Genomic DNA, 19,426 nt, shown 5'->3' with positions numbered 1-19,426 from the left:
GCACTAGACTAAGAATCTGAAGAGTTCTAACCCTTGCTTTGCTTTGCCCAACAATTCTAAATTTTGGCGGTTCCAGCTAGTCAGAGGAGTTGCTCTACTATTATAGATAATGACTAATTATTAGCTGCTTTAAAATCAAATATTTGACTTAAAATCGATCCGACGTGGCAGGATCTACAGTTTCCAGAAAGGCGATGACAAATGTGCCCGGTCAAAAACTTTCAAAATTCGAAAAAAACAGCCTAACGGTCATAAGTGTCCGAAAACGCAGATTGAATCCCCAAACGAAATTAACGCTTTTACCTTTTCTCTTCTCTGTAAAAAGATTCAAAAGCAACGTTCTTCCTTTTTTGGGGTTTCCTCTTTCTTAAGAGTGTGATCATTATCCCAGTCTTCATTTCTCACTCCAATTCAAAAAACAACAGTCCTCGCTATTTATCCAAATGGATTACGACCCTCTTCTCCTAACCGACGTCTCTCGCCAGCAAAACACCACCTCCATTTCCACTCACTCCGACTGTAACCCCACTCTTAAACCCTATTCTTCTTCTTCAACAATCAAAACTACCCAAGATTTAGTTTCCTTGAATTCGTTCTCTGATTTGTTGATTTCTTACTTTTGTAGACTCGGTACTGTGCTCGAAATTGAAAAGCTTGACCATGGTGGATCCCGATTCTTCTTGCTCTGAAGCAAATGAAGGTAATTTTTTGAAAACCCCCCTTTGTTTTTTAGGGTTTTTTCTGTAAAGCTTTGGTCTTTTTCTTCTTTGGGACCTAATTTTGAAAATTGAATCACATTGCGTGATACCCAATTGATTTAATTTAAGGTTGATTAAGTCAAGAATATGGAACCCATTGATATGAATTTTCTGATTTCTGTCCGTGTAGATTTTGCTCGGGAAAATTGTTATAGCCCAGAAGTTATTAGCACTACAAAATTCAGGGATGCAGTTGCAAATGACGTTCTTGATGGTAAGCTAGACTAGTATTTTTTTTCCTTTCTTTTGTGATGAAATTGGCCCAAAGTCTTTGATTTGAGTTCAGGGTTTTCAAGAATTTGATGTATTTTGATACATTTCAGGCCGGGCCGTGATAGGATTTTCACTTACATCTCCTGATTTGGTTATGTGTGCTGGGTCACCGGATATACCCCGAACCAGCTGTGTGGAGTCCCCTGAGTTCTTGGAGAGTAGATGCCATCAGAAGCTGGATACTTCGATGGAGCTCTCTTTCGAGAATGGAATCGATGCGTCTCAAGTTAAGGATACTAATAGGACCCCAACTGTGAAGTTCTCCACCACATTGTGCCAAACCTATAAGGAGGATTTGTCTCCTGAAGCTTCATTTGAGCTTCTTCCGCCTATGGTGATTGAGGACAAGTCGAAGGAAGATCCCCTTCTTGATGTAAACAACAATGTAGGTTCTGCAGATGGCTTCCTGGGCAGTGAATCACCTAAAGTAAAGCTTCTTCTTAGATTCAGCTCATTTTAGTTTATTAGAAAACAAATCGACAAGTTATATCTTTTGTGCAAACTATTTCGTGGCAGGATGATGGCAATGCCATGTGCGAAGGAGACTATCAGAAGTTGCTAATCGGTTATGAGAACCAGAGAAAGGAATTAGCAGAGATGAGGAGTGCATTCGAGGAGCTCAAAAAGCAGAACCAATCCAAGAATAATGAATGCCGAGAAGCATGGAAGTCTTTAAAGGACCTCCAAAATGAACTCATGCGCAAGTCGATGCATGTTGGATCGTTGGGTATGGTACTGATATCCTGAACCTCTTAAAAATTTGACCATTTGTCAAATTGGTAATTGATGCTGGTCTGTTGCAGCTTTTGCCATCGAGGGACAGGTGAAAGAGAAAAGCAAGTGGTTTGCATCATTGAGAGATTTGACAAGAAAACTTAAGGTATCAATTTGGAAAATGAAATTAAGATGTATATGGATCCCTAATGATGTGATTAGATTATGAAGATGGAAACTGGTCTGAAATTTTTCATTTTATAGATTATGAAGATGGACCACATTAAGCTATCAGAGGAGGCATTGGCTTATAAGAACTGTCTTGCAGATATGAACGAGATGAGGTCTACCATTCATTCCGCTTGTAAGTGAAACGTGCTCATGTTATCAATCTTTTGAGATATAATATCAGTTTTTGCTTTTTTGATACTGCCTTTTTATCCCAACAGTAAATCAGCAAGTAAGTTTGCATAATGATCTGAAGACCAAGTTTATTGAAGGGGCCAAAGAACGTAAAGAACTCTACAACAAGGTGTTAGAGTTGAAAGGTTAGGTGTATGTTGTTTTATAGAGGTCCAAGTGATTGTGATACTAAAGAGGGTTTCTGACGTCAGTTTTGCTCTCTTGTAGGAAACATAAGGGTCTTTTGCAGGTGTAGGCCTCTAAACACTGAGGAAGTTTCAGCAGGAGCTTCAATGGCTATTGACTTTGAATCTGAGAAAGAAGGTGAGCTTGCTGTCAAGTCAAATGGGGTTACAAGAAGGACCTTTAAGTTTGATGCAGTATTCGGCCCTCAAGCAGACCAAGGTACATGCATAATATGATGCAACAAGTTTTCTGTTGGTTATCTACTGAACTGCAAAAAGCACCTTTGAATAACATACATCCTTTTTGTTTGTCATATTAGCTGATGTCTTCGAAGACACAGCTCCATTTGCAACCTCAGTTCTAGATGGGTACAATGTCTGCATATTTGCTTACGGGCAGACTGGAAGTGGAAAAACCTTTACAATGGAGGGAACGGAAGAAGCTCGGGGAGTCAATTTTAGGACTCTTGAGCAACTGTTTCGTATAATAAAAGAGCGAGAAAAGTTGCATAGATATGATGTGTCTGTTAGTGTTTTAGAAGTGTACAACGAGCAAATACGGGATCTACTTGTTCCAGGGAATCAGCCAGGAGCAACTGCCAAAAGGTCCAAGAGATCCTTAACCATTTCTCTTATTTTTCGGTTTTTCCCCCTTCGTGAATATGTTGAAAGTTCTGTATGATCTTGCTTGTATCTTACTATATGGTGATAATCTTGTATGTTTCTTGATATATGGGTTCTCTTATCTCCATGTTTAGATGGAAAGTCATTTACCTATTCAGACATTGCATAATCTATTTTTCATGAATCGCCACCTGTTTAGCTGGCAGTTAGAATAGAACCATGGCCTCTCATTTCTGTATCTCAAAGTTGAAATCTTTTCTGTTACTGTTATATAACTCTCCTTTCAAAATGTGAAGATAGTGTTATATGTGATATCCATTTTTTCTCCGTACTTGTTGCTATATTTTCATTTCTAACAATTCACCAATCTGTTGGGTACTCTTGATGAGCCACGTCTTTCAGTACTATGAAGGATAACAAGTGAGGTGAATTCCAAGATAATGGTATCTAACAATACTGCAATATTTTGTAGGCTTGAAATTAGACAAGCTGGAGAAGGGACACATCATGTTCCAGGACTTGTTGAGGCACATGTGAAAAACATGAATGAAGTCTGGGAAGTTCTCCAAACTGGCAGTAATGCAAGGGCTGTTGGCTCAACCAATGCCAATGAGCATAGCAGCCGGTCGCACTGGTCTGTTTATCTTGTTTACAACTTATACATTTATGTTTCACAGAATGTGATTGAATGACAGATCGCTAAATGTTAGTCTGGTATTCTTATTAATGCAGCATACACTGTGTAATGGTGAAGGGGGAGAACTTGTTGAATGGGGAATGCACAAGAAGCAAGCTCTGGTTGGTGGATCTAGCAGGGAGTGAGCGTATAGCAAAGACAGAGGTGCAAGGAGAACGACTCAAGGAAACTCAAAATATCAATAGATCTCTATCTGCACTAGGTGATGTCATATCTGCACTTGCAACTAAAACCTCACACATACCCTTCAGGTATATAAGTAACAATTAGTTCCTGATTTAAATACTGTCAATGTGCCTATGCATCTAGTGGTAACCTTCTTCCAAATCATGTGTCATGTGCAGGAACTCCAAGCTAACCCACTTGCTTCAAGACTCTCTAGGTAATTCATTGGAGTCATAGAAGAAGTCAACCCATGATTCACCACTACTTATTCTCATTTGTTTAATATTCCAAGTTCATATACTATTTCATTTCTTTGGGGATGAAATTAAATTCAACTATATATAGGTTGGAGTCATAAAACTGTAAAACTAATGAACTAATGGAACATCCGTCTTTGTTTTAGGTGGAGACTCCAAGACGCTTATGTTTCTTCAAATTAGTCCTAATGAAAATGACTTGAGTGAGACCCTTTGCTCACTGAACTTTGCGAGTAGAGTTAGAGGGATAGAGTTGGGTCCTGCAAAGAGACAAATGGACACTTCTGAACTTTTAAGATACAAACAGATGGTAAATTACTTGTGCTCTTGTAACAACTGCAGATTCTTTATTCTTGTGGTTGAAATTTATCTATTTCATTTCTAACAATCTTGAACCTTCTGTTTGCTAGTATGAGAAAACAAAGCTAGACATCAAGAGCAAAGATGTACAGATAAGGAAGATGGAGGAAACAGTCCATGGGTTAGAACTGAAGATAAGAGAGAGAGACCTGAAAAATAAATGCCTGCAAGACAAGGTATTGTGCAGCAACTCGGTTCCCTACTGTATCTTACATATAACTAAAAGAACATTTAGGTACTATTTTAATTTGTATGTCAGGTGAAAGAATTGGAATCACAACTTTTAATTGAGAGAAAGCTAGCACGTCAGCATGTGGACACAAAAATAGCCGAGCAGCACCTGCAGCAACTGAAACATCAACAAGACGAGCAAACTACTGCACTTGCAAGACCACCTCTAACAAACCGACCATTAACAACTCACAAGATTCTCAATGAGACAGCCATTAATACATTGGGGAAGGACCAAGTAAACCCCACCCAACAACTAACTGAGAAGGCCAACAACAAAATTCCAGTACCTACAATGGATGGTTTTGTCAAGTATATTGATCCTATAGAGAAAGAAAACAACCCCGACATGGCTGAACAATTTGTTCTACCAAAGAGAACTGGAAGAGCCTCTATCTGCCCGACAGTTCAGCGGATTCCTGCTACATCTGCTCCAAGACGCAACTCTCTAATTCCACTCCCTACTGTACCAAACCGCCTCCAATCCCCAATGCCTGTATTATCATTAGCACCAATATCAGCATACCATGCTGATAAGAAAGCTGAAATGGATTATGTGTCTGAAATTGACTGCTTGCCTGAACAGACACCATGTAGTAGTCCTAAAGTTACCAGAACTGGTGGCAAGAAGTTCAACAGCATACTGAGACGAAGCATCCAAAAGAAAGCTCAGATGAAGTCCCCAATGCCGCCACACATGAGAAAAGGTGTGAATGTAGGGATGGAGAAGGTTAGAGTATCTATTGGAAGTCGAGGCAGGATGCCACACAGGGTGTTACTTGGAAATGGTAGAAGGGCAGGTACTAAAGAAGGTCAGAAGCAGATTAGGGAAAAGGAGAGGGGGTGGAACATTGGTACAGCAGGGAGAAATGCTATTTAAAAGCGTAATGGTGATGGCCTGTATGTAGTATGTTCAGCTATGGTCATCATAGAGGCTATGTTCTTGTAGCCTCAGGCATGCAACATGAGAGGTTTTATTCTTTGTTGATGCTAACAATTAATTTGTTTACTTCTCATATTTAATGGATCTGCTCATGTACAGAACTACAAATTCAGTTTGCAATGGTATGTGCTTTTGTGTGATATTTGAGAGTTCATTTACATAAAGTTGTATTATTTGATTCAGTTTGGATTGGCATATCTGAGGCAGCAACATTGCATGATGCATGTTTGTTTCAGATCTGGAGATGTTGATGAGGGAGAACAGAGATTGTTTTGGGGAAACATGAACTAAGCAAAATAAAAACTGCTGGTATATGAGCCCGGACGAGAAAACCACCCTCTCTCGCAAACAATCTAGATCTTGTCGGAGCACTCTTTCATTTTTAGAGGATGGAGGAAGGAGGATGGATGAGGTTTTTTCATTTTTAGAGAAATGGCACTCTTTCTCTCTCCAGAAGAACTAGTTAACTATAGAACCTCGTACTTTAATGGCACAACATATGAGTCGAGTCTTATATTTTTTGTTTGGTGAAATGTGAGTTTTTTTTTTTTTTGGTTACAGGTGAAATGTGAGTTTAGATATAGTTTGTCATGTTTTATAGATATATGTAATCTCTGCATGAAATTTTCAATTCAACCGTACTATAGTTAGTTAGGAAGAGGTACGTTGAGGATGGATCTTATTAGCTGTGCAAAGTAATTATATCTGATGTAAAGGAGCATCTCTAATAGTGAAGTTATTTTGTTAGCTATATTTAGCTAAAAGAGATATATAGGCAGTTAAATTAAATTGAACGTCGGAAAATATAAGTTTTTAGTTAAATTATCTCTCCTCTTAAATATAGCTAGACAATTTAGCAGAAATTAAATTAAATTTTTATTTAGCTATTCTGCTAGAGTGAAATATTATTATAAAATTAGCTAAATTTTAAAATTATTTTAAAATAAATAGTCTGTTAATATGACAATTTTCTTCTAACAATAAAACCGTACTAGCCATGAAGAGGTAGGTTGAGATCATTATTATTATACTTGCGTTTACATGTTTAAGGATGCGGTTCTGGCTCTCTCCAAAACCTAGCCGCCGAGGCTGTGGTTCTCTAATCCGGCGACCGAGTCCGGTCTCCATCCTAAGTGGGGACTCGTTCTCCACACTATGTGGTTTTTGCATCCACTCTCCAACGCAGGCTTATTCCAGCGACCTCTTAGCCTTGTCAACGCGATGCGATCAGGGTATCACCACCATATCTCCTTGGTGTGAACTTGAAGATGATAGTGATCGCTGGACAGATCTGTATGAGATCAGTGATTGGCATGCGTGGATGTCTGGCTTTCGAATGCGACCACGGAGGGGACGACTCAAACCCTTATTTTATCAAATTGTGTGGGCTGACATGATGACTGCAAGGAGATTTGGAATCGATCTAGATGGTTTCTGGGTGAGAGGTCTGGCAGTCAGAGGCTGGGATTGACGTGGATTAAGGCTGAATTGGGAGATAGAGAATGGCGGGCCGGCTCAGCGCTGGGTTTGAAGTGGATTGCAAGCCAGAAGTGGCTAGGCGAATCAATGCTGGCTTTGAAATGGTGTGGTAGAGTCTTCCACCGGACTGTGACTGTGATCGAAGGCATCCGGTCCCAGGGAGCGGCGACTACAGGCACTGCTCTCCGATCAGAGCGTAAGGTGGCAAGGTCGTTGATGGCGGAGGATCTAATGGCCGCCGGTGAGAGGATCCCTACTTCTGGTGGGGTGTCCAAATCATTTAGGTGGCCCATTTCAGGTGGGTGGCCTAAATCAAACGGGCCTGCTGTTTCCTTAGTAGGTGGGCATGTTGTTTGGTTTTGGACCCAAGTGTGGCCCAAATTGATAAGCCTGGGTCCTTTAGGGTGTCGTATTTGGCACCCCGGAGAATTCTATCACTTCACTAATGGGCTCGGTTTCTTCAGAGTTTCGTCTTGGAATCTAGGAGGATCGACTCAGAAAATCACATTTCCAGTCTCTCCAAACCTCCTCGCCCAAATGTTATGGGCAAGGAGAAAATTTAAGTTTAGTTTTTACTTTTTGAACTTAGCCTATTTACTATGTTTTGTTTTCATAGTTCTTAGGCTCGCTTTAAAATAAGTGCGCACTGATTGTCTAATGGGTGGTGCTAGCATATCACGTTCTAAACTTGTCCTTGAGTTGGCAAGGGAAAGTATATATGTATCCGTGCCATTCTGGCTTGTGATGAATGGAATTGATTCCCTTGGTTCAAAAAAGGTAGGTTGAGATCCGTTGTTTAAGTACATGGTACTTATAAATGTCTATCCAAAACTAGCTTGTTTCCACATTTATGAAAAATCCTACATTTATTAGAGCAAGTTCACCCGTTGGGTCACCGGGTCACATACTATTCACTGCTTTTTAGTGTATATTTTCATTCTCTGAGTCACGAAATACACTGTGCCCGTGACCCAGGGCACGAAATACACTGTGCAGGTCACCATGGTGACCCAGAACACTGTACAGGGTGACCCAGGGCATGAAATACACTGTGTTCGTGACCCAGAGGGTGAAATTAACACTAAAAAGTAGTGAATAGTGGGTGACCTGGTGACCCTGTTTGGCTCTAATTTTGTTGCAGCTGGTCAACAGTCTCTTTTCTTGCGCGGGTGTGCCAGCACCGTCGGGTGCGGTCGTCTGGGGTGTCCCTTGACCTGACTTCTGTTGAGCGATTGTAGACGAGGAGAGCACCAACCTCGTCGCGGGATTCTTTGTGCCTCGTGGCGAGGACTTTTGCTGAGCTTCTTGAAAATCACAATCGATACTCGATGTTGTAGATCGAGCAGAGCGAGAACCACTGGGAAGTGAGGAGAATTTGCTAAAGCGTGACTTTAGCTTGGCTGGGTTGCTAGGGCGTTACCCTTGCTTGGCTGGTTCTGTAACCGTTGTGGTTGCGACACTACCGTCGACTCCCGAGGAGACTAGGACCGAAGTACGTTGGCAGAGGGTTTGGTGGCACTGAAAGTCGGCTTCTGAGAAGACTAGGACTAGGAGTGTGATCACCGGTAAGAGAAAGAGAATGAGAGGAGTTGCTCTTAGAGAGGTTGCTCTAGAGAGAACTTAGATCATCTTAGAGATGTTTTGATGTTGTGAATGTGTGTTTGAGAATGAGAGGAGAAGGTGTTTATATAGGGAAGAAAAAGAAGAGTGAAATGATGAGTGGAAGAAAAATAATGAAAGTGGAGTATGGAAGTGATTTGTAAAATATGGAAAAGATAGAGAAATGATGAAATGAAAGCAAAGCATGAAGGTGCAGAAACATGGAAGTGATGATGATCTATTAAAGAGATTGTAGAAGAAAAATATATCCAAGGAAAAAGAGAAAAGCATCTAGCTTTCTTCATGTGGGTAGGAAACATGAACATGATGAATGTTGAGTTGGTTTTAGGTCAGTTTCTGCCCCTTTATTCCTTCAATTATTTCTCCACCAATACTTCAGAATGAGCCTTCGACTTCTTCATAAAAAATGTTCCACTATGAGTGTAGATCATCCTGACAAATTTTCAGAGCTTTATTCCATGCGGTTGGGCTGGAAATGCTGCTGGACCTCTTACAGGTCCAGTTTTCCAGTTTTGCTTCTGTAGAAAATTGGACTGATTGTTTGAAGACCTTCCACTCAAAACTAGCTCTGGCACTCTTCATAAGAAATGATCCTTGGAATGTCTAGTATTAATCTGGAAAGTTTTAGCTCATTTAAATTTCATTTGGTTAGTCTTTGGCCCCTACTTCCTGGTTTAGCTCGGTTTCTCCTAGCCGAAGTAGGAAAATGTGCTAAAGTTGACTTTTCATGCTTCCATAGTAGGCTTTATTTAGCCTCTAAATATATATTTCGAGCTTGTCGACAATATATAGCTTGAGCCACTGACATTGGCTCAATTTCTCCAACACATGCCTTGTCAGGCCAAAATATTCATTTTAAGTCCAAACAGACCCAACGGGTGAACTTGCTCTTACTTGATCGTGCAGTGACTGATCACTATGTGTGTCTGTATGGTAAGCTTCAAGTAATTGCTTCATTACCTTTCCTAAACACGCATGTCAGCTAAGTCGTCTTTCTTTGTTATAAAATAAGTCGTCTCCTTTTGTTTTCTTGTCTAAATATTTAATATATTCCAACGACCCGTAATGTCCGGGAGTATGTCCCCATTTTCTTAGAAACGAGCTACCATCGAATAAAGACTTCTGTCATCTCGATTACTATACACAAAAGAAAACAGAGAAAAGAAGACAACCAGATATAATTATAGATGAATTAAAAATTAATCTAATCAGTCGGCCGGCGGGAGGAGGGGCATTAATTATCTGTTAATTTCATAGCAATTCTTACAAGACCCAGCTAGGACAGATGGGCAGTCTTTGTCTAAATAATAATAATAAAAAACTATATAGTTTGTTTAAAATGTGAACATCAGATCGAGTTTTGTGTCCCCACGAGCATTGGTCATTGTTTAAGATCTGAGAGTTGCATCCTAGCGATGTAGCTTCGTAAATTTGAAACCACTGGGCCACGATCTCTCTTTATTATATCGAATACAAAAAATTAAATTCTCATGCGATAGAAATCAAAAATAAGTCTTCATTAATGTTTATCCATCAGATTTTTCGATCGAATATAAGTTTTGTTCTCTCCTCCTCTTCATTCTTCTACTGTTTCTGACTTTGCTCAATTTCATTTTGAACAGCTTGCAATAACTGTCGGGCCTATGGTGGGTACACCTGTGGATCATTTCCCCAGAGTATTGTCCGGGTACCGGCTTCCTATATTGCCTAACCCTCCACTTGGGTCTACTGTTTCTTCTTCTTCTTCTTCGTCTTTCCTTCAATCCTTCGATCTCCTTCTTCATTCTGCATGCCTCATCTTCCTTCATTTGTTTTTTCATACATATGAGGCTTATAAACCTCATGATCTATAGATCTGTGGCTTAAACCTCTATATCTGCAAATCTGCAATTTAAACTTCACCGGATCTTTTTGCTGCACGTACGGATTATCGCCTCCAACTCCCGGCCGTCGGAATTCTCCGGTACCGACCGAAACCAACCCTTTATCTTGGTAAACCGAAGTTTCAGTTACCGGAAAGCTTGGTCCGGCTACGGTAAGAGATTTAGGCAAGCCGAGAAGTTTCGGCTCGGTTTCGGTTGAGGCAAAAACGCTCGGTTTCCGAGCTGAAACCAGCCACTTTCAAAATAGTTGGGAGATCGATCAGAAAGTTCAAAGCTAGCAATGGATCCTGGTCTATATGAGGCGGTAACATCCGGTGACGTTGATTTCTTGAAAAGAAATATCGGAGATGGTGATCTTCTCAGTCAGAGAACACCTAAATACAACAATATTCTTCACCTTGCTGCTGAATTCAAACACATAAACGTCTTCACGGAAGTACCACAAGGTGATCTATATTCTCCGCTGTTTTGGGCTGCCAACAAGTATGGCGATACCCCTTTACACGATGCTGCAAGAGTAGGTTGCAATGAGGTAATAACATTCCTCATTGAACACTCGAAGAAAACACTACCCGGTGGAGCAGCTGATGTGGAAAGTGGACCAGCTGATGCTGAAGCTTACAAAGAGCTGCTTCGTGTTACTAATTTGCGGAAGGATACAGCATTTCATGTAGCTGTCCAGTATGGTCACAATGAAGTGGTGAATTTGTTAATGGCGGCTGATCCCGAATTGTGCTGTTTTACTAACAGCGCCAATGAGTCACCGCTCTTCATAGCTGTTCGCAAGGGATTTCACCTCGTAGCGCGTTCCATTTTAGTCGAGTGTCCTGTTTCTCCTTCTTTCGCGGGAACGGATGGTGTGACAGCTTTGCATGCCGCAGTAACTCACATAAACATAAACATGACACGTAAGTACATGATGCTATAGAGACTAGCTATATTATTGAGAAAAAAATGGAAATTTTTTCAGAAAAAAGAAATTGTTTGAATGATGAGTGGTTACTGCAACCATAGGTAATTAACTGTTTTTCATTTTTATCTATATTTTATTATTTATCATACTGTCACTCAATTATTAAAAATTATTTAAAATTAACATTAGCTGTAAGACTTTTACTTTCTTTTTACACTCACTTTAGCTGACAAAGTGAGTTTTTTTAAACATAGTATAGAGATTAAAAATTAATTATTACATTATAAAAATATAATAAAGTACTTTAGACGTAATCAGTTAGATATCTTTATATTATGGAGTAATCAAATTCTCTTGATCAGTTTAATGACTTATGAAAACACATATAACCCAACTTGAAAAATCCGATCCAGTTCAATAATCATTTTTACCCCACTCTTAACCCTCATTAAATTAGTTCAACTTGAAAACACATATAGTCATTCATATTATGACGTATGCCATCTGATTAAACTAGAATTAATACCCAATTTAAAACAATATTCTGACTCAAAACTCATAAAATTTTAAATTACACTTTTTTTAAGGTTTCATACACACCTCTAATTAGTTAATACACACCCCATTCTCAATACACCACTAATTTAATTTCTCATTCTAATGTTTTACTAAATACACAACACAAGGTACCTAAAATACCCTTAATCTGAAAAACCATAAAATATCCTATTATTTGACTATATTAAGACTACTATTTAGTATGATTAATATATTGACGTTTTATAAGACCATATTGATTACTTGTGTTAAATCTGATTTGAAATATTATTTATTTATTTTTTTTTTTTTTGAGTTCACGTGAATTCCAATCTGATTTGAAATATGAAATAATGGGAATGTGTATTAAGTAGTTAGAGGTGTGTTTAAAACTTCCCTTCATTTAATGATTCTTTATATTAAACAAAATAAAAACTGCACAAGGCACTGTATAAGGCCGGCCATGGTTCAGGAGATATGAATCATTAACCTATTTTATCCCTCGCCAATTTTTTTTTTTTTTTTTTATAGATCTCCTTTCTATGTACTTCAGGCCTTGTTAAGATTATGGTGTTAAAAGTGCCAGATACAGTCGAAAAAACTGATGCAATTGGGTGGACTCCCTTGCACTACGCAGCATTGAGGGGGTACCTTAAAGTCACTCGAATACTGCTACGTCACGATAGTTCTACAGCTTACGTTTTGGACAAAACTGGAATGTCGGCTCTCCATGTCGCGGCTTGTGCAGGTCGCACTAAGGTGTTGAAAGAGTTGATTCGATATCGGCCTGATGCTTGTGATTTGCTTAATGATAAGGGCCAAAACATTCTTCATTCTGCAGTTTTAGGGGAACAAAGATTTGTTATCAACTATATAATGAAGACGCCTAAGCTTGCACGACTTATAAATGAAGGAGATAGAGATGGAAACACTCCCTTGCATCTAGCTGCCATTTACAAAAAAGAGAGTGCTCTTACAAGAAAGTTGGCAACCGATCCTAGAGTTGATAAGACTGCCATAAATAGTGACTTCTTACATGCTCTCGATATTTACAGCGCCCACGAGTTTAAACAGGTACGCAACATGCATTCACCCATACACACAAACACACAACGGGTTTGTTCCAGTGTTCCATACATATTTAGCGAAAAACAAAACAAATACTTAATACTCTAATGATCTCTTTCTATTTTCTCCGGAATCTAATTTTTTTTCAATGAAAGGAAGTTTTATAGGAGTTATTCTCTTTAATTTGTTGTACTACCTACTTTTGATTTGATACAACTGTTATTCTTTCTTTTCAAAGACAATTTGGGTAAAAGAGCTTAGAGCATATTTAGCAAACTTTCTATTTTAGGTTTTTAGAGCATCTTTAGCATAATCTTTATTTTGGCTCCTTAGCTATTTTGGAGAGCATGTTTAACTTTTTATTTGTTTTAGCAGCTGTACCAGACTCCTAAGTGGCTCCCCACTATAACTTTTACCTATCTCGCTCCTAAATATACAGAGCGAGATGAGACTCTCTATAATTTAAAACATTCATTTAAAGTTATTTTATGTAATTTATAAATACATTTAAACTATTTAATCTTCATTTAAACTATAATATAAATTCAAAACTAATTAAAATAGAGAGCACTGATGATTTAACTAAAAAATGGCTAGCATTGCTAAATAGCTAGTTTAGTGAGCATTTTTAGTTTTTTATTGATTTTAAACAGCTGCACCTGACTCCTAAGAGCATCTTTAGCAGACTTTCTATTTTAGGTTTTTAGAGCATCTTTAGCAGAATCTTTATTTTGACTTCTTAGCTATTTTGGAGAGCATGTTTAGCTTTTTATTTATTTTAACAGCTGTACCAGACTCCTAAGTGGCTCCCCACTATAACTTTTACCTATCTCGCTCCTAAATATACAGAGCGAGATGAGGCTCTCTATAATTTAAAACATTCATTTTAAGTTATTTTATGTAATTTATAAATACATTTAAACTATTTAATCTTCATTTAAACTATAATATAAATTCAAAACTAATTAAAATAGAGAGCACTGATGCAGACGTATTTCTAAAATGCATAGCTAAAATGACTTTTTAGCTACTTTGGCTAAAATTTAACTAAAAAATGGCTAGCATTGCTAAATATCTATTTTAGTGAGCATTTTTAGTTTTTTATTGATTTTAAATAGCTGCACCTGACTCCTTACCTATTTTGGAAAATATGTTTAACTTTTTATCAGTTTTAGTAGCTGCACCAGACTCCCAATCTTTAGCAATGTTAGCCATTTTTTAGTCAAATTTTAGCCAAAGTAGCCAAAAAGTCATTTTGGCTAGCCACTTCAGAAATACACCTGCATCAGTGCTCTCTATTTTAGCTAATTTTGAAATTTATATTATTTTTTAAAGAGTAAAACCCACCACTAGGGTCAAAACTTTTCTCTACCGGACAAAATGATACCCAACTTTCAAAAGTGATCAAAATGATACCTAAATTTTTAAAGTGATCAAAATGATACCTAAATTTTTAAAAACAAATCAACTTGATACCCAACTTTCAAAAGTGATCAAAATGATACCTAAAGTTTTAAAAACAAATCAATTTGATACCTCAGTTTAATTTTTTGTAACTTTTTGTTAAAATTGATCACGTGTGGTGCAGTATTTTATGGGGTTATAATAATATTTTACACAAAAAACTATTTTTCAATTATTTTTTATTTTACTTTGTTAATTCTCTTCTTCTTCTTCTATCTCTGCCTCTCTCTCTGTCTTCCCATTTTCCTTTGTTTCTTTAGAATTTGGGAAACATCCGAAATTTATTTGTTTCTACGATCGATGGTAGAATTGAAATTGAATGGAAGATTTTTTTTAAAAATTCTATAGAAGAAGAAGATTGGGTTATAGATGATTGATGGCCCTCTGACCACAAATCACTTCAATTTTTGTACTTGATTTTGCATTTGATTTAACAAAGAAGTTAAAAAAAATGGATAAATACTGACTTCTAGTTTGGGTCCAAAATCAATTCAATCCCTAAACTTCTAATTTCATCAAGAACACCCTTGCCATTTCAATTTTGATCTAATAGGTCTAATTTGTTAGTATTCTGACAATTGAGTCATTTAACTTGTTGACGTGGCTCATATATGGCCTATGTTTTATGATGTGGTGTTGAGGTGGCCTGCATAGTCAATTTTGGAGTGAGTCCCACTATTAGAAATCTATCAAATAAATAGTTTTTCAACAAATAATCCAACTATAACTTGAACCCATAATAGAATATTAATGAATTGGACCTATTAGATCAAAATTGAAAGTACAGGGGTGTTTTTGATGAAATTAGAAGTCCAGGGACTGAATTGATTTTGGACCTAAACCACAGAGTAGTAACCAGTATTTAGCCCTAAAAAAAATAAACTGAGTTATCAAATTGATTTGTTTTTAAAACTTTAGGTATCATTTTGATCACTTTTAAAAGTTGGGTATCAAGTTGATTTGTTTTTAAAAATTTAGGTATCATTTTGATCACTTTTAAAAATTTAGGTATCATTTTGATCACTTTTGAAAGTTGAGTATCATTTTGTCCGGTGGAGAAAAGTTTTGACCCTAGTGGTGGGTTTTACTCTTTTTTAAATGAAGATTAAATAGTTAAAATGTATTTATAAATTACATAAAATAACTTAAAAGGAATGTTTTAAATTATAGAGAGTCTTACCTCGCTCTCTATATTTAGGAGCGAAATAGCTAAAAGTTATAATAGAGAGCCACTTAGGAGTCTGGTGCAGCTGTTAAAATAGATAAAAAGCTAAACATTCTCCCCAAAATAGCTAAGGAGCCAAAATAGAGAATCTGCTAAAGATGCTCAGTGACTCTCTACTTTTACTTTTAGTTATCTCACTTCTAAATATAGAGAGTGACATGAGGCTCTCTATTATTTTTGTTAATTTAAAACATTCCTTTTAAGTCATTTTATGTAATTTATATAAACATTTAAACTATTTTTTCTTCATTCAATAAATAATATAAATTCAAATCTAACTAAAATAGAGAGAAACTGACGCAAACGTATTTCTAAAGTGGCTAGCTAAAATGACTTTTTACTTATTTTGGCTAGTCATTTTAGCTAAAATTTGAATAAAAAATGGCTAGCATTGCTAAAGATACTCTAAGAGTTTTGAATTAAGATATGTCAGAGTTAAATCCAGTCAATGTAACTCAAAAGATTGGGTCAATTATCATTCATCACTACATGATTCTAATAGGAAAAATAAAATTCACATTCCTAAATTTGCAATCCACTTTTTTTTTTTTTGGTTGATATTCTTAAAAAATACAAAATTTAAATTAAAAAATATATATATATGTTGTACGGATTGTAAAATGAGAAATGTAAATGTCACTTCCCTTCTAATATTTTGGATTCTTAACCCTGAAATGGAATTAATTGTTTGAAAATGAGTTAAAGAAACAATAAGTACCGATCAAAACTAAGGTTGGGTAAAAAAGATGGAAAACCTGAAAAACTGACCCGAACCGATTGATTCGATTAGGTTTTTCTTCTAAAATTTAATATTTTGATCCGATATGATTTGAACCGAATTTTTTCAGTCTAGTTCTCGGTCCCACGTATTTATATTTGATAAAATCCGATGAGATTGAAATGTATATAATATTTAATTTAAAAAAAAAATTAATTTTTTTTCAAAAGTTAAGTGGCATTTGGTTAGTGGACATATCCACACTTTAGCCAACACTCACCCTCCTCCTCCTCCTCCTCCTCTTTCTTCTTCCTCTTCTTTTTGTGAAAAATGATGGTTTTTGGTTTAGCCATTTGGTTTAGATCGGATTGATCGGTGTATCAAGACGATGAAATCATTGAAATGAGACCGAAAATCTGAGAAACCGACCCAAAACATTTCATATTAGATTCTATCCAATTCCGGCCACTGAAAAAACTTGATCTGAGACCAACCCAAAATTTTTTGGTTCAGATCTAGTCTCGGCAAATCATCAGCTAGGACCAACCCGTGCCCAGCGCTAATCAAAACAGAACTCAAAAAATTAAAACGAAAACAACTCCACAATTTTGAGTATCATAATGGGAATCTAGCATATATTTACCATATGTATTTTCTGTTGGGCAGTGACCCATTAATTAGTTATTTCATATGTTCATTAAAGCTTCTTTTTGTTCAAGAACGTTCGTTATGTTAGTCCCTTGTTCCGCCTGGGGAGGTCTGTTGGCGTGCCATTTTTCCACGAACAAATTCTTCATAAGATAATGGCATTGGAATCTACGGTGAAGATTACATCCAGCTCACCAACCAACAACACTGCATACAAGAGAACAGAAAATTTCCAAACTGATGGAGATTCGAAAATTTATAATACCAACCTATTGGTAGCAGTGCCAATTGCAACAGTGACATTTGCTGCGGCTTTCACCATGCCTGGAGGACTTAAAAGCGATGGCACACCGGTTTTACAAGGCAAGCCATTCCTCATCGTGTTTCTGTTATCTGACGCCTGCTCTTTCTTTGCGTCCATTTTTGTGGTGTTTTTGTAGTCTTAAACTGAAGGATTACTCAACTAAAGACAATCACATATATATAAACACATTAGCTTAAGGCATGCCAGAACAAGTTTGAAAGACAGAAGACATACTTGAAGCTGAGAATGAATTGAGTGCCATGATGAACTGGTCCGGTCTTCTGCAACTGCTCTAGATTCAAGTCTTCTCTTTATGGGGCTGAGATCTTAATACTTGTGTGTAGAGAGTGCAGGGACCTGAACCTATATATAGAGGATGATATCAGGAACTTCCCATAACAGTTTTCCTAAATCAATTAGGTCCTCTACATATAAATCCTGTATCAATATACATTACTTGATTACAAGCACATTAAGTTTCACAATACAATATGGATTTCAGATACAAATTCCTTATTGTTCCAGGGATAGAATCATCTATGCAATCCCGGTTATTTCATTCAACAGTAATCATATACAATTGTTAAAGTCATAATGTGATTAATGTAAGTCCAACTCTTACATTCTCCCACTTGGACTACATTACTCACTCAATTGTACACAATTAGAACAATGTAATAACCACTGAAGTGTGCACATGAAATTGCATAAAATTCTCAAACTTAATCACAAACTTGGTCAAGTTATGGAATCTGGCAGAGCTAAGGAAAAATAATGCTTTCAAAAGCACACCACTCCAAAACTACAAAACCATAACCATAACCCACATAAGTTCAATTGATACAACCAAAGATAAAACATACATATGCAGTATGTATCTGTCATCATCTGCAGTGCATATGTAAATGGTCCAAACTGAAGGATTTTGACTATCAAAATCAGAGACACAACCAAAACTGGAATGGATTATTACTGAATGTGTCTGCACTTTACAAAACTGAAATGTTGATCTTAATCAACTCAATCTATCCAACATAAATCAAATAGCTATTTGCCAAAACAAAATACAGAAATATTCACAATCACCAAATGCTGCAGCAAAATAAAAACTTCTGAATAATACCATGGATTTATTACTGAATAATGAAGACAAAGTCATTACAAAACTTCAAATTTCAGAAAAACAAGAATTGAAATTAAACGACACTGAAGATAAAACTTTTAACAAAAATAATGCTCCCACTGATCCTAGGCATCTAAGGTAGGAAGGACTCCCATATCAGCTACATGTTTCTGAAAAGCTGCTACAGATAATGCCTTAGTGAATGGATCAGCTAACTGTGAGTGTGTATTAACCTGAGCTATTTCAATTTCCTGATGCTTCACTCTTTCTCTCACACTATAATATTTCAAGTCTATGTGCTTAGAGTTATTAGACCTCTTATTATTCTTAGTGAAGCAAACAGCTGCAGAATTATCACTATAAACTCTCAAAGGTCTGGTATTGATGGAATCCAACAACCTAGTCTGAATTAGAAAATTTCTGAGCCATAACCCTTGACATACACCATCGTATATTGCTATAAACTCTGCCTGCATAGTCGAAGTGGCTGTCAATGTTTGCTTAATGCTCCTCCAAGCTATGGCACCTCCAGCCATCATATAAACATATCCAGAAGTAGACTTAGTCGAATCCGGATATTTACCTGCAAAGTCCGCATCAGTGTATCCAACTACTTCTAGCTTCTCAACTTTCTTGTACACCAGCAAATAATCTTTGGTTTTCTGCAAATATCTAAGGACCTTCTTTGCTGCAACCCAATGCTCATGTCCAGGGTTTGACTGAAATCTCGATAATATACCCACTGCATATGCTAAATCAGGCCTAGTGCACACTTGTGCATACATCAAGCTGCCAATTAGTCTAGCATAAGGTCTGCCCTTCATATCTTCCCTTT

General features: G+C 37.1%; 2 protein-coding genes across 2 annotated transcripts; both read left to right on the top strand.

The window, feature by feature from the left end:
* Positions 1-301: 301 nt before the first annotated feature.
* On the top strand, positions 302-5,749 carry LOC133728534 (kinesin-like protein KIN-14Q). Its single transcript, XM_062155934.1, has 16 exons — positions 302-519; positions 626-700; positions 889-972; positions 1,082-1,458; positions 1,548-1,758; positions 1,835-1,911; positions 2,010-2,109; positions 2,195-2,293; positions 2,376-2,552; positions 2,653-2,938; positions 3,429-3,590; positions 3,689-3,904; positions 3,998-4,035; positions 4,222-4,385; positions 4,486-4,611; positions 4,695-5,749. Exons 1-16 carry the CDS (start codon positions 444-446, stop codon positions 5,544-5,546), a joined length of 3,120 nt encoding a protein of 1,039 aa, XP_062011918.1. The 5' UTR covers positions 302-443; the 3' UTR covers positions 5,547-5,749.
* A 4,353-nt stretch (positions 5,750-10,102) lies between these two features.
* LOC133728974 (ankyrin repeat-containing protein At5g02620-like) lies at positions 10,103-17,940 on the top strand. Its single transcript, XM_062156440.1, has 3 exons — positions 10,103-11,499; positions 12,595-13,115; positions 17,236-17,940. The coding sequence occupies exons 1-3, from the start codon at positions 10,872-10,874 to the stop codon at positions 17,602-17,604; spliced, it is 1,518 nt and encodes a 505-aa protein (XP_062012424.1). The 5' UTR covers positions 10,103-10,871; the 3' UTR covers positions 17,605-17,940.
* The last annotated feature ends 1,486 nt before the right edge of the window (positions 17,941-19,426 follow it).

The sequence above is a fragment of the Rosa rugosa genome, chromosome 2 (genome assembly GCF_958449725.1).
Source record: "Rosa rugosa chromosome 2, drRosRugo1.1, whole genome shotgun sequence".
NCBI classification, from domain to species: Eukaryota; Viridiplantae; Streptophyta; class Magnoliopsida; order Rosales; family Rosaceae; genus Rosa; species Rosa rugosa.
This window is presented reverse-complemented; position numbering and strand designations above follow the sequence as displayed.